The 14,684-nt window shown below is 43.7% G+C and overlaps 1 protein-coding gene across 7 annotated transcripts in view; it reads left to right on the forward strand.

Annotated features, from left to right (window-relative positions):
- Positions 1-14,167, forward strand: part of EPAS1 (endothelial PAS domain protein 1) — a 161,598-nt gene extending 147,431 nt beyond the window's left edge. For all 7 annotated transcript variants that reach the window (XM_056568110.1, XM_056568112.1, XM_056568111.1 and 4 more), the window contains 7 exons: positions 230-417; positions 6,947-7,060; positions 7,454-7,941; positions 8,706-8,829; positions 9,760-9,877; positions 11,696-11,872; positions 13,166-14,167. In XM_056568110.1, coding sequence (XP_056424085.1) covers positions 230-417; positions 6,947-7,060; positions 7,454-7,941; positions 8,706-8,829; positions 9,760-9,877; positions 11,696-11,872; positions 13,166-13,317 — 1,361 coding nt within the window. In that variant the 3' untranslated portion in view covers positions 13,318-14,167. The remainder of the gene's footprint in view (positions 1-229; positions 418-6,946; positions 7,061-7,453; positions 7,942-8,705; positions 8,830-9,759; positions 9,878-11,695; positions 11,873-13,165) is intronic.
- The last annotated feature ends 517 nt before the right edge of the window (positions 14,168-14,684 follow it).

Consider the following 14,684-nt stretch of genomic DNA (forward strand, 5'->3'; position numbering starts at 1 on the left):
CGGTGGGCTGGAAAAGGTGGATACAGTCCTAGGAAAGAGTCTCCTAGGACTGTATCCACCTTTTCCAGCCCACCGGAGCACCGGAAAGCTGAACTAATTTATGCAGGAAAAGTCATCAACTGCCGAGCCGAGAAGTTCGTGACGAATCGAATTTACTGTAAGTTCGCTCATCTCTAAACAGAATAAATAAATTTGCAATTGTGTTATTAGTATTTTATGTTTTTTACAGGTGCTCAAACCTATGAGGAACCATCAACTTATAATAGTGGTCCCCAGGCTAGCACAGGCAAATGGCCACTGGAAGTCAAGAGCCACAATTCCCAAGCTGAGATTATTAACCTTCCGTCCTTCACAGTGCCTCAAGTGGCTCCAGGAAGTACTACTCCAAGTACTAGCAGTGCCAGTAGTTGTTCTACGGTAAGCGATGGTCCTGAATATATGCTCTTATAGCTGTGAAAGTATTTGCCCTAAGCTGTTCTCCTAAATGGGTGGCAGATGTTGGGTGACTACCACAAATGAAGGAGATAAGAGAATGATCTATTAATTTTTGGGGAGAACCTGTGACCCTGGGAAAGAAGAATGGCTCCGTGGCTGGTAAACATGGCAGCTATTAAATTCTAGTCCTCTCCTGTACTTATCTTCAAGAGGAGGAAGAGTACAAAAGCATAACCAAAGCATATGTGGTAGGATGAGGATTCTCACGAGAGAGAGTCTTCATTTTCAAGACCAATTTGGTCGTTTTAATTTTTAATAAAAAAATTTTTGGGTTATTATGGAGATGATCTACAAGGAATCCTAGGATGACAGCCATTTTATATGGACTTTTATTATTTACTAATACAGTGGTCCCTCAAGTTACAATATTAATTGGTTCGACCGTTGTATGTTGAAACCATTGTATGTTGAGACCAGAACTCTATGGAAATCTGGTAATTGGTTCTGAAGCCCCAAATGTCATCAAAAATAGGAAAAAGTCAGGATTAAAGAAAAATAAGTAGATAACTAATATAGATAAAGCAGATCCTTACATAGAAAAGTAAAAATTTTTAAACAACAAAAAAAAAACGTGGTCTCAAATGGCAGTAGGTGCTCAACCCCAAATGCAGTTGTGCATATATACTGGGGGAGCAGATCCTGCCCTTGTAGTCCGTTGCTAGGGGCGATCCCCAGCATAAAAATTCATACAATGGAGGATGCCTGCAGCGGACTACAAGTGCCACAATAGAATCCTACCCTGGATAGACGGTGTGGATGTGTAACAATTAGAATAATACAATACAGAAATTTAGGTGCACTACTGTGGTAGAAGTATACAATGACATTGGCTTTCCCTCAACACTGATGTTAAAATTGAGACATTCGCCAGTGTATCCTTATATTAAGGACACACCAGAGCCCGCACACCAACGCCAAGGTTTCTCAGATGGCGCGGGACCTACGCTAATCCTACCTGTGCGTATAAAGCAAAAATCAGGGGCCAGTGGGCAATTACAGCAGCACTAGGTCGACATGCAGCCTGCTCCCAGTTCCCTCCAGCGTGACAAAGCACACATACAATGGAAGGGGGAGAGAGGCCACAAGCCCCACCCAAGTTGGCTGATATAGGTGCATGGCCTCACAGGTGCAACCCTAATGCTGCCTGGAAAATGTTCAAGGTGCATTAACATATGGAGTTTACACACCTCCACGTATAAATTTACAAACAACAACAAAAAACGTGGTCTCAAATGGCTGGAGGTGCTCAACCCCAAATGCAGTTGTGCGTCTTGAACATTTTCCAGGCAGCATTAGGGTTGCACCTGTGAGGCCATGCACCTATATCAGCCAACTTGGGTGGGGCTTGTAGCCTCTCTCCCCCCTTCCATTGTATGTGTGCCCAGTCACGCTGGAGGGAACTGGGAGCAGGCTACATGTCGACCTAGTGCTGCTGTAATTGCCCACTGGCCCCTGGTTTTTGCTTTATACGCACAGGTAGGTTAGCGTTAGGTCCCGTGCCATCTGAGAAACCTTGGCGTTGGTGTGCGGGCTCTGGTGTGTCCTTTATATAAGGATACACTGGCGAATGTCTCAATTTTAACATCAGTGTTGAGGGATAGCCAATGTCACTGTATACATCTACCACAGTAGTGCACCTAAATTTCTGTATTGTATTATTCTCATAGAAAAGTAAGAAAGATCTGCTGGGAGCTGTAAATCACTGTCTATTTCAGTGTTTCCCAACCAGGGTGCCTCCAGCTGTTGCAAAACTACAACTCCCAGCATGCCCGGACAGCCTTCGGCTGTCCGGGCATTCTGGGAGTTGTAGTTTTGCAACAGCTAGAGGCACCCTCTTCGGAAAACAATTGTCTATGTAGAAGACAGAAGCTTCTTCAGGGTCCTGTACAGAACACATAATGTCCTAAAAAAGAAAAAAAAAGGAAAATGGAGCTGCCCTCACCTGATGCCCAAAGGAGCAGCTAACCCTGGCACAGGTAAAGAGTACAGAACATGTAATACCTCCCTGTACTGTAGGGGGCGCTACCAGACACCAGTCAGTGCATACACTTCAGTAATACAGGTAAAGAGTAGTACAGAACATGTAATACCTCCCTGTACTGTAGGGGGCGCTACCAGACACCAGTCAGTGCATACACTTCAGTAATACAGGTAAAGAGTAGTACAGAACATGTAGTACCTCCCTGTACTCTAGGGGGCACTACCAGACACCAGTCAGTGCATACACTTCAGTAATACAGGTAAAGAGTAGTACAGAACATGTAATACCTCCCTGTACTGTAGGGCGCACTACCAGACACCAGTCAGTGCAGGCACTTTAGGAATACAGGGGTTTTACCAGTGAATGCCCATTCTGATTGGTCTGTTCTTCCAGCCATTGACACGTTTCGCAGATTCCATTAGCAATGTATGTTGAGTCTGGTTTCAAGTTACAATGGTCCAGAAAAGACCATTGTATGTTGAAACTATTGTATGTTGAGGCCATTGTAAGTTGAGGGATCACTGTAATGAACATTGAGTGGGCTTGTGAGAATGTCTGTTGTCGGACTGGGGTTCCATGGGCCACCAGAGAACATAATTCTCCATCTATACAGAACATGTCACATGTTATTGCATTGTGATTATCATGCATGGCACACTAGAAACAAAAAGTTATGCGTAAATCAGTGCATAAGAAGCATTTTTGACTGGCTCCAAATAGGGTTGACTTCTATTTTTGTGTCGGAGCCTGGGCCCATTTGAGGATCTTCTGGTACTTTGGTCGACCAGTCGAATCCTGGTGAGGTCAACATAAAAGAATCATTCTTAGATACCATAAAAAAGTGTTACCTGAAGTGAACAATCCCTTTAATTTTGTATGTAGATTGAAATATATTTGGAATGTCTTAAGCAATTTACCCACTGAAAACCTGGCGGACATTGTGTCACCAGTCTATTATGATGTCTCCAAAACACTGTCAGAGAAGCATACATCAAAATTTACTAATGACACATTCTGGGAAGGTTGCCCAAAACACATTTCTGATTCCAAAGATTTACTCCAAAGTCCTTACGTATTTCACTAAACGGATCAAGGTTAACAGGTTGAAATCACAATTGGCAGGAAAGGCGTCCTTGCAAATGTACCCATGACAATGCCACGGACTTGATGTTCCTCGTAGTTTCCACCTTTTTAACTTGATCAAATAGGACACCTGGCAGCCAAAACAAATTTTGCCATAGCTTTTAAATATGATTTTGTTTTAGAAAAATGCACATCCATTAACCAATTTTACACTAAGTTCCATGGGTCAACACTTGACCTCAACAGTAGGTAATATTTATATTCGGTTTAAAGCATGTGTTGACGTTTGAGTACCATTTACATAAAAATGTATTCTACATAAAACACTTGAGTATCTTTGCAAATATATTTCATAACCTACAGTTCTGCAGGTTTTAGAGCAGAAAACTCCCAGCATTCCCGGTGGCTCAGGGTCTCTAAGGAGCTTGGTTATTTGGAATATATACCAGTAGGACAAAGAAGACACGGCAACTCACCAATCCTTTTTAACGGCTGGAGTCCAGGCTGTTTTATTGTGGAAACTCACATAGAGACATCACATTCACCAGACAATGGAACGCTGACCAAGGTGCAGGGGGGAGGGTGGACAGGTGCAGGGAACTAGCTGGGCTACGTCCGTTTCACGTCACATGACTCTTCTTCCGGCCTTCCGGAGGCCGGAAGAAGCGTCATGTGACGTGAAACGGACGTAGCCCAGCTTGTTCCCTGCACCTGTCCACCCTCCCCCCTGCACCTTGGTCAGCGTTCCATTGTCTGGTGAAAGTGATGTCTTTCTGTGAGTTTCCACAATAAAACAGCCTGGACTCACGCCGTTAAAAAGGATTGGTTAGTTGCCGTGTCTTCTTTGTCCTACTGGTATATATTCTGGATTTTTTTCTTCGCATGACACTGAGCACCGCCCGATACGGTGAAGTTAGCCACTGACCATACTTTCTATGAAAAGTTACAGAGCAACTAGTTTGCTAGTTTTTCCTATTGGCCTGCAGTGCCTGTTTTTTTCTGCTTTTTGCGATAGCTTGGTTATTTGCATTTTTGGAATTGTAATCAACCTGTGGCCCCTTCTAAATATTAACTAAATGTTTGTATTTCCCATGAAATATCAATTCTGGAACATCTTTTCTTATAGCTCTGTGCTGTGCTGTTCCTCTGTTATTCTTACTAGAAATGTATAATTAAATGGCCAACTGGGTGTTACCAGTTTGAGGCGTGTCCCTGCACTGTCTGGCACGGTCAGCTTTGATTGGATGCTCTGACTGTGTAGGGGCACGCCTCAAACTGGTAACACCCAGTTGGCTATTTAATTATACATTTCTAGTAAGAATAACAGAGGGCACAACACAAAGCTATAAAGAAAGATGTATCAAAATTGTTAATAATGGGGAATGCAAGTGTTTACAAAAACAGACAGGTCAGGATAGGGCATATCCAAAGGATATGGGATAAGATGTCTGATTGTGGGGGTCCCGTCACACCCACGGCCGTCACACCCCCTTCCATAGACTTGCATTGAGGGGGCATGGCCATGACATCACTAGCCTTCGCCCCGAATCTCCAGTCATCCGGCACCGGATGTCTGGGGTTCCGCAGCTGAGATCACAGGGATCCCCAGCTGCGGCACCCTGCTGGATGACTGGAGATTCGGGGCGAAGGCTAATGATGTCATGGTCATGCCCCCTCAATGCAAGTCTATCGGAGGGGATGTGACGGCCGTCACGCCCCCTCCCATAGACTTGCATTGAGAGGGCATGGCCATGACGTTACGAGCATGACGTGGCCGTGACGTCATGGCGTCCAGCACTGCACCCGACGCTCTAAACGAACGCCGGGTGCAGCAGTCGAGATCGCAGGGCTCCCCAGCAGCGGGACTCCCACGATCAGACATCTTATCCCCTATTCTTTGCATAGGGGATAAGATGTCGGATAAGATGTCTAGGGGTGGAATACCCCTTTAACTAAACTGTTAGGGGCTGTGTCCAATACCAATCTTGGTGTCCAATTTCCAAGTATAACCAGCAGAACTGTGAATGCAGCTCTGAAGTGTAACAAAGGTTGTAACGTAGGGTCAATGGAGAAGGGGCATATACTGGGAGCCAATTCTGCCATTCAAATGAACCCTCCAAGCGACAGCAATAGTTTTTTAATTTTAACTCATTTGTGGTTATAGAGAGATTGATAAAAAAAAAAAAAATGACTTTCGAGAGTCGCTTTACAAACTCCTTATAAATCTGTTTTATCCCTTTAGCAGTGTTAAGAGAGTGAAGGGCGAGCCCCATATCGGCATCATTTATAATCTGTAATTGAGTTAATTCGTCCACATCTGAGTTAGGATGAATGTTTACCAAATAATAGAATTTTAAATTGACCTGTCTTTTCTATATTTATAGGTTTTTGGCTTTATGCAATTTTTTAAATGTTTCCTGTCTCCTAATCTTTTAGCTTTCAGATGTGCAGACGATGACGGATGAGCAAAACTTTTAGCTTGTAAAGATTGTATTTGTTGGATCTTATCTGCGCCATTAGAGATCCCTTTCAGTAAATCCACTCTCCACTGGGATTTCTAGGGAATAGATTTTTTACAGATGTACTTTCTTTACGCCCCAAGTAACCCTCCTTACATATTGGCCAATTTGACTTTTCTTGACACTTCAGCCTTTAATGCGAACAACAACTGCCCCATGCAAATTGTTCTTACAGTGCCAATTGAAACGACTGGCTTGTATGTAGCCAAATGGTGCTTGTACCGGGGAATAGAATGCCGATCTAAATAGACCCTTATGCTGGGATCAAATGGCAGGAAAACTTGCGGAATGTCCACACGCAATGCACGTGTGGATATTTTGCACATTTAATAATCCAACGGGCGCTAGGACTGCTCGGAAATGTGTCATCTCATAGATGGCAATGCATTTCTGAGCAGAAACTCCAGAATTAATAGACATGCCTATTCTTTCTGCAGATGCCGGAATCAGAATTTCTGCAGCAGAAATTCTGCAGTGTGCACAGTCCAGCAGAATCAAATTTAAATCCATGTCCGTGCAGAATTCTTCTGCAGATTTCGCAGTGTAAACATACCCGTAGTGAGACCTATAGGAGTAATGTCATCAGTGTCCATTTATGTTGTATATGGGGGAGTAGGCCAATGATCAAACAAACATGGCTGCAGGTGCAAATGGACTGGCTTGGGGGCGACATGACGGTGACATGTGGATAATACAGTTCGTCTCTCATGTGACTCCTCCGCAGTGCCCACATCCCTATGCCTCACATGCTTCACAGAGATGTTGCCAATGGCTGCAGAAGTTACTGAAGGGGGCCTCTTTTTGACCGCACCTCCTGGCACCATGACACCCCTGATATACATTAATTAATAATTTTTTCTTATTATAGCCAAGCCCTCCAGGAGAATATTACACTTCTTTAGAAGAGGATCTCAAGATTGAGCTGATTGAAAAGTTGTTTGCTATGGATACAGAAGCGAAGAATAAATGCAGTACTACCCAGGTATGTTGATTATATCCAGGAATTTTTTGCTTCTAGCAATACTGAATGGTTCGGTGCCCGTACTTGGAAGAAAACCAATTGGCAAAGTCCTTGTGCTCATTTTCTGCTCATTATGTCACAAGAATGTGCAATATTAAGATGTAGTTAGTTGTGGGTGTCAGTAAAGGTTGCTGTGGCATAGCTAAAAGGGGTAAAGCTAGTAACTTCAACTGGCACCCCCAGTCCTGCAGGCCTCCTGGCTCCACAGCTCTGTAATACAGCTGGGATCTGTCAAACAAGGGTCAAAGTTAATCTTACATAATAAACACTCTCCATTTCTAACTCCATTTCTAGAAGATAAAACATAAAGGTGAAATATGCATATATTGTTCTTCAATCTTTTCTTTTCAATAGAATGACTTCAATGAATTGGATCTTGAAACCCTCGCTCCATACATTCCAATGGATGGTGAAGATTTCCAATTGAATCCAATATGTCAAGATGAGTGTCCACTCAGTGACAGCGCACAACCCTCCCAGCAGAATCTGAGTAGCCTGAATACACTATTCCAGTCTGGTGCACCTCCTCCCCAGAACCAGTTTCTTCATCAGAACTTTTGTCAGCCTATGGCAGCTAAAGGGGGTAATCCTAGCCAGGATGCTCTGCCCAATGGGCTGTATAATGGTGAGAGAAAATCCCCACCATTATCAGCATATCAAACCGGTGCTAGTCCACCATTGTCCTCAATGGGTGGGCGGTCGAACGTCCAATGGCCTCCAGATCCACCAGTCAGTTATATGCATGCAAAATGGAGATTGATGGATCAGTACAACGAAGCTCAAACCAATTCAGCTTCAGGACGCCCTATGCATTTACACAGCATGCCACTATATAAACAAAGGTGAGAGTAAAAAAGATAGATCTGTCTGTCTGTTGTCTATCTATCTATCTATGAAAATACCTGTATTTGTAGTGACAGAGAGGCTTACTAAGTCTGGAAAGGTCTGGCAGCAACACCGGTGGGAGCTAGAGAGGTGGCATATTACCTGTCAATAGGGGCATAACCATAGGATATACAGAGGTAGCAGTCACACTGGGGCCCTACAGCCTAAGGGGGGCCCAATATACACCTTCCCCACAAGAGACAAGTACAAAAAATGACAGATGGGGCCTTGTTGCAGATTTTGTAATGGGGTCCAAAAGCTAGAGTTTAACACCCTACCCCACCCGACCCCACCCCAGGCTGTTATCAAGTCTTCTCAGAAAAATAAATAAGAAAGAGTAAATAAAAAAATAGCTTTTTAGAATCCTTAAACTTAAAGGGGCTGTCTGATGTTAGAAAACAGGGTCTCCTTTTTTCACGTCTATCCACGGCCTATAAATTGTTCTACAGCTGAGCCTCAATGCCTGCAATCCTGGATACAGCGCATGGACAGGAATGATGTTGTTTCTGGAAACAATAGACCTTGTTTGCTAATTTCAGACAGCCCCTTTAAGGCCTTGGGTATTTTACTGGTAAAAATCCTCATCCTATTTTATCAGAAGATATAATTTGTGATGTTTATGTATAATTTATAACAGAATGAGTACTTATAAGGTTAGACAATAAACACAACCTATCAATGTAACATGCTAAATAAATACATCTGTAAATCTTGTTTGCAGATCACTTGAGAGTTTTGGACAGCGGGGCAAAGACTTACACCCCAATGAAATCCCGTTCTGTCACAGCATGAAGAGGAAGCGCCAGCTTGACTATGGAGATCAGGGATTTCCACAGTTTAATGTGGTAAGATACAATTTATGAAGCAGTGGACAAAGCAAAGTAATGCAGTACCCCTAAAGCAGTTCTTTAGCTATCCTACAGTGTATAGTCCGTCAGTCATAATATTTATGGTAAAGTAAGGTTGCAAAATATATGGACACCATTATGGCCATACCATGTCCTGCTCAGGAGAACCAGACTTGCCCCATCCCTGAGAGCATCCCCAAATCCCCCAAAACATTTTAAGCCCTATCCATGACAGCACAACCTAAAATGCTTACTTTTACACATACCTTGGCACTTTTTAAGTCCAGGTGGTGGGATTGTAAATCATAGAAAGGTGGTCCACACTTGGCACCTTACTGTATGAGCAGAGATGAGAGCTATTAGAGCATCTCTATTCTAGTGGGATCAGCACTGATTGGCAGACAATGCAGCCTTTATGGAGCCCTTTCCTTTATAATGTGCAGAGTGGAAGGAGGACATGGTTGCAGGACAGGGTTTGCTGACACCTTTAGGGTGAGGGGCGGCACTGATGGTATATAGTCTATGTCCCCTGGTGCGCTTCGTAGTGATGTAATACATGCTTCCTGCAGCAATGGAAATAAGGTACCACACGGACCAGCTGACCAGGGCCATTTTATTTGGACAACCCCTTTTAACTTTCATACTAGCTGCTAAATATCTTGAAATGCGTTAAAGGGGATTATTGTATTCTGACTCGTCTGCACTGTAAATACTCATATTCCTTAGAAAATGACTATGCTCTAGAAAATTGTATTACATCTCTGCTTGGTGCTGATTACTTCTGGAAATGCATGAATTAATTGACAACAGGGCACTACCATTCCTCTTGTCAATAAGGCGTGATGACCAGTGTATTACCTGTCACTGTATTGTTGGTCTCCTCATGTGCTTCGTTGTTTATATCTCACATTGTGTCTCTTTTTTTAGGGGGAGTTGTCAGATAACACGATATCTTCATTAATGTGGAAACGTATGAAATCTCTCAAACCAGACATGTGCCCACTTGTGTCAGAAAAGAAATCACTAAGTACAAGTGTTCTAACCGGTAAGCGGGCAATCTCCACAAAATAGTGTATATCTGAAGACAGATGTTCTGTGTACCCTATAATAACATGCTGTATTCCATGGTGGAAATTAGAACAGTCCTGATTTTGCCAGGATCGGGCCTGCAAAGCGGTGTGGGTCCTGTAAACCACAAGCAAAAGTTATTTGGTGGTTTCAGGGGTGTGGCTTAAATGTCTCAATGATGGTAACTATGGTTGACAATACCTAGTACACCTTGCCTTGTTGTGGTCTGGATAGTGTGATAGCCTTGGGGAGTAGGGTATATGGGGTGTAGCTGTGTGGTGACTAAAGGGTGTCTGGTTAACCCTTGCTATTCGTGACGCCAGGGTGAGGGCTCCTCTGTAATGCTTGTCCTACCGCCACTCTTCTCAAGAGCGATAGGGAGGTAGAGAATAATGGAATGTCCACAACCGGAGAGTTTGCTGAAAACAGTTGGAACTTTACTGAAGATTTTATGCAAGCTTCATAACCGGAACAGTCTCTATACATGCAAATTTTCTTGGAGATTGACAAAGGTTGGGACCTTAAGCAATTTAGAGTCTTTAAGATGATATGTGCTGTTCCACTGGATTTAGGGGATTTAGTTACGGTCCAGTAGTCACGCTAGCTTTAGCTGGGATTAGTTTAGAACTCACTGTTTAGTTCAGCTGAGGCCGGTAGGTTTTCTGGCCTAGCGTGTCTTTGAAAGTTGCGCAGATCCATACTGCTAGTCCGGCATCCACGAGAGCAGCAACCCAAGAGAGCGATAATTGGCTACAGCTCCCTTATATGGACAGGGGCTGGACTAAAGCTAATTGGTCCAATACATCTGTCAATCACCATTACAAAGGGTTATGGGTAGCATGTGACCCAGGACCTCCAAATGTCCTCCAACATACCATAGAGGATTTAACATAGTCACATGACCGAAGGTCCTGCGACGCTAACAAGGTAGTACTCTATACATTATCTTAAATACACACATTATTAAATATACACACATATAAACACTATAGAATTAGAGTAGAAGGAGGTGACTAGGGGCTGTTCCACCTGGGGGACACTACCTGAGCATAGTAACTCTGACTTTGGGGACCACTACACTAGGTACGGTATGCAATACGGTACCGGGATACCACAATAGTAAATGCATATACCTGGCATTCTTGGCCCTGTTGTGCTCCAGGCTAGAAAATCAATGTATATACCAAATCTTTCCCTGCTGTCTGGATAGATGTATATGCCTGGTATGACTGGTCTTGTTCTGCTTCAGTCTGGACAGAAAATGGATATACCTGGTATTGCTGGCCCTTGGTGTGCTCCAGGATAGACAGTGGTATTGTATATAACTGGTATACCTTGCCCTGTTGTGTGCCAGCCTGGACAGTGTATTCATATACAGAAGGCCCATGCACACTAGGAATATCTGACTACAATTTATCTGGGCGCATATTTCGGTGTGCAGCAGGTTCAGCTGTAATGGATTGGTGATGTGACTGCGAAGAAATGCGCCACTTCTATTGACAGCAGTGCAGTTCCACACGGGATTTCACCAGAAGAATGAACATGCTTGTTCCTTCGGCGGAGGCCGTAATTTGAATTTTCACCACAGAAATTCAGCAGTGTGCACAGTGCATCAGAATCCAATGGGAGGCTTCTGCATTGGAATTTGGGTAGTGTGCATGGGCCCTTAGTAGGCTTTGCCCTGTTGTGTTCCACCCTAGACAATATATGTATATAACTGGAATGCCTTACCCTGTTGTGCTGCATTATTTACTGTGTCTGGTATTTATTATGCACCCTTCTTTTCTGATTCTAGATGACTACATCTGTAATAGGCACAGGGGAGTAAGCTCTCATCAAATGGCTCAGCAGTCACAGTCACAACAACATTGTGCATCCAATTCAAGAGACGAAAGGAAAACCCCTTACCCGGGTACTTTCTTCAGCTGTAATTACCATGAATACCACATGCCACAGTCCCAAAAACCTAATGGTAAATTCTGGATACTTCATTTCCTCATGTGTATGTTACTCATGTGTATGTTAACTTTTATTTAACTTTTTCCCCAAATGCTCCTCATGCAATCTTTTATAAATGTTTTTCATGTATTGTGGCAGGAAATTCTACCTACTTGTGGCCCCAGAGGCTGCAGTCCCATCCTCCCTTCCAGAAGCAGCTGCTCCCTGTTGCAATGAATGCTGTGTATAGCCAGGAGGGCTGAGAGTAAGGGGAGGCCTGGGCTTTGAGAGTAAGGGGAGGCCTGGGCTTTGAGAGTAAGGGGAGGCCTGGGCTTGAGAGTAAGGGGAGGCCTGGGCTTGAGAGTAAGGGGAGGCCTGGGCTTGAGAGTAAGGGGAGGCCTGGGCTTGAGAGTAAGGGGAGGCCTGGGCTTGAGAGTAAGGGGAGGCCTGGGCTTTGAGAGTAAGGGGAGGCCTGGGCTTTGAGAGTAAGGGGAGGCCTGGGCTTTGAGAGTAAGGGGAGGCCTGGGCTTTGAGAGTAAGGGGAGGCCTGGGCTTTGAGAGTAAGGGGAGGCCTGGGCTTTGAGAGTAAGGGGAGGCCTGGGCTTTGAGAGTAAGGGGAGGCCTGGGCTTTGAGAGTAAGGGGAGGCCTGGGCTTGAGAGTAAGGGGAGGCCTGGGCTTTGAGAGTAAGGGGAGGCCTGGGCTTTGAGAGTAAGGGGAGGCCTGGGCTTTGAGAGTAAGGGGAGGCCTGGGCTTTGAGGGTAAGGGGAGGCCTGGGCTTTGAGGGTAAGGGGAGGCCTGGGCTTGAGGGTAAGGGGAGGCCTGGGCTGCTATAAATATAACTGTCCTCTCTCTCTGCTGCTCATTGTGCAGCCTCCTCAGCTGATCATTGAGCAGGATTTTTGTTCAGGCAGTGCAAATCAACGACAGATAACTTGGTTTTATGTTATATATGTAAGGGGAGATGCTAGTTATTAAATTGTGTATATAGATAGACGTGTATAAATATGATGGATGGATAGTTAGATGGTATATAACACAGTCTGGCCACTGTGTTGAACCTTTACAGCAGTGATCCCTAACCAGTGTATTAGCCCTACATTAAGAAAGTTAGACCCCAAAAGAATTGGATACTGAAGGCCCACCATAGAAATGGCCTGGTGGACCCCATCAATAATTTTAACTGAATAGTAAACCCTCCTATCAGTATTTACTTTGGCTATAATTAGTATTAAGGGCCTATGGAAACTTTTTGACGTGTCTAAATAAAATTTCATTATAGATTCCTGAAACGGAGTAAACCATTTCTGTCCATGTCTCCTATTACAGCTCTGACCAACCGTCTCATCGGGCCATCCTACGAGCCTTACCTGTTGCCAGAACTGACCAGATACGACTGTGAGGTCAATGTGCCAGTACTGGGCAACTCCAACCTCCTGCAAGGCAGGGACCTCCTCAGAGCACTGGACCAGACTACCTGAAGAGAAGACACATTATTCTGACTTGTAAATGTTCATATAAAGGCTTCAGTTTCTAAACCTATTTTTGCGAGTAGACACTGATAAAGTTTTACTGAATTTTCACAAACATATGGGACTTTGTTCACTATACCAAACAGTGGCCTTATTGAAACGGCATCCTATAAAAAACAATAAGATATACATATATGTTTTTACCTGCTGTATTTTTCTTTATTTTAATAACAAATTGTATAGTATAGACAATGTTTTACACATGCTTATAACCGTGTAAAATTAACTTATATTTTTTTAAGTGGCCACGATTGATCTTATGGTGCATATATCTTGTTTATCCTGCAGAATTCATAAAGGAAATGGAATTTGTTACTGTCACATAAGAAAAAGAAATCTAATCTTTCAATGCCATGTACTGTTTTTAAATGGCATACAGAGTTATAGCTAACTTGACATTCCCATAAGTATGACCAATGAAATTAGTGATTTTTTTTTTTTGTATTATAATTGTATAATTGGTCCCCATTACAATCCAAAGTAATTTTACCATCTCTGTTATAGAACTAAGTACCGGGACAAGTCATCTAGTTCTTCTATGGATTGGTTATATATAAGGTACCAATTCACTGACTAAGACCTTAAATGGACACTAAATTTGGAAACAAATATATTTAGCACATTTTTGCCAAAGTCTGAAACATTCACCAAATTGACTTTCTATGTTTGATCGGGAATCCGCTGAAGGGCTGGCCTATCCGTAAGGTTGGGGTTTACCTTGCTTGGTCACCATTGCAGACACAGCAGCATAAGGCTGGGTTCCCATTACGTTTCCCCCTATACGGGAGCGCATACGGTAGGGGAGAGCTAAAAACATGCGCTCCCGTATGCCTTTCTATGCGCTCCCGTATGTAATTCATTTCAATGAGCCGACCGCAGTGAAACGTTCGGTCCGGTCGGCTCATTTTTGACCCGTATGCGCTTTTTCCCTGCACCTAAAACCGCAGTCATCCACGGTTTTAGGTCCGGTTGTAAAAGCGCATACGGGGCAAATATGAGCCGACCGGACGGAACGTTTCCCTCTGGCCGGCTCATTGAAATGAATTACATACGGGAGCGCATAGAAAGGCATACGGGAGCGCATGTTTTTAGCTCTCCACTACCGTATGCGCTCCCGTATAGGGGGAAACGTAATGGGAACCCAGCCTAAGTCCCACCACTTTCCCAGACTTCCTGTTTCCAACACAATAGTATCAGAGGGGATCCCTCTGGTTATCATATGGGACGGATGAAGATTAAAGTGTACCTGTCATCTGCAAAAACCTTTTTATATAATTTAGATAATAACATTATATGTATATTTGTAATATACATTG

This window comes from Hyla sarda, chromosome 3 (genome assembly GCF_029499605.1).
Source record: "Hyla sarda isolate aHylSar1 chromosome 3, aHylSar1.hap1, whole genome shotgun sequence".
Classification (NCBI taxonomy): Eukaryota; Metazoa; Chordata; class Amphibia; order Anura; family Hylidae; genus Hyla; species Hyla sarda.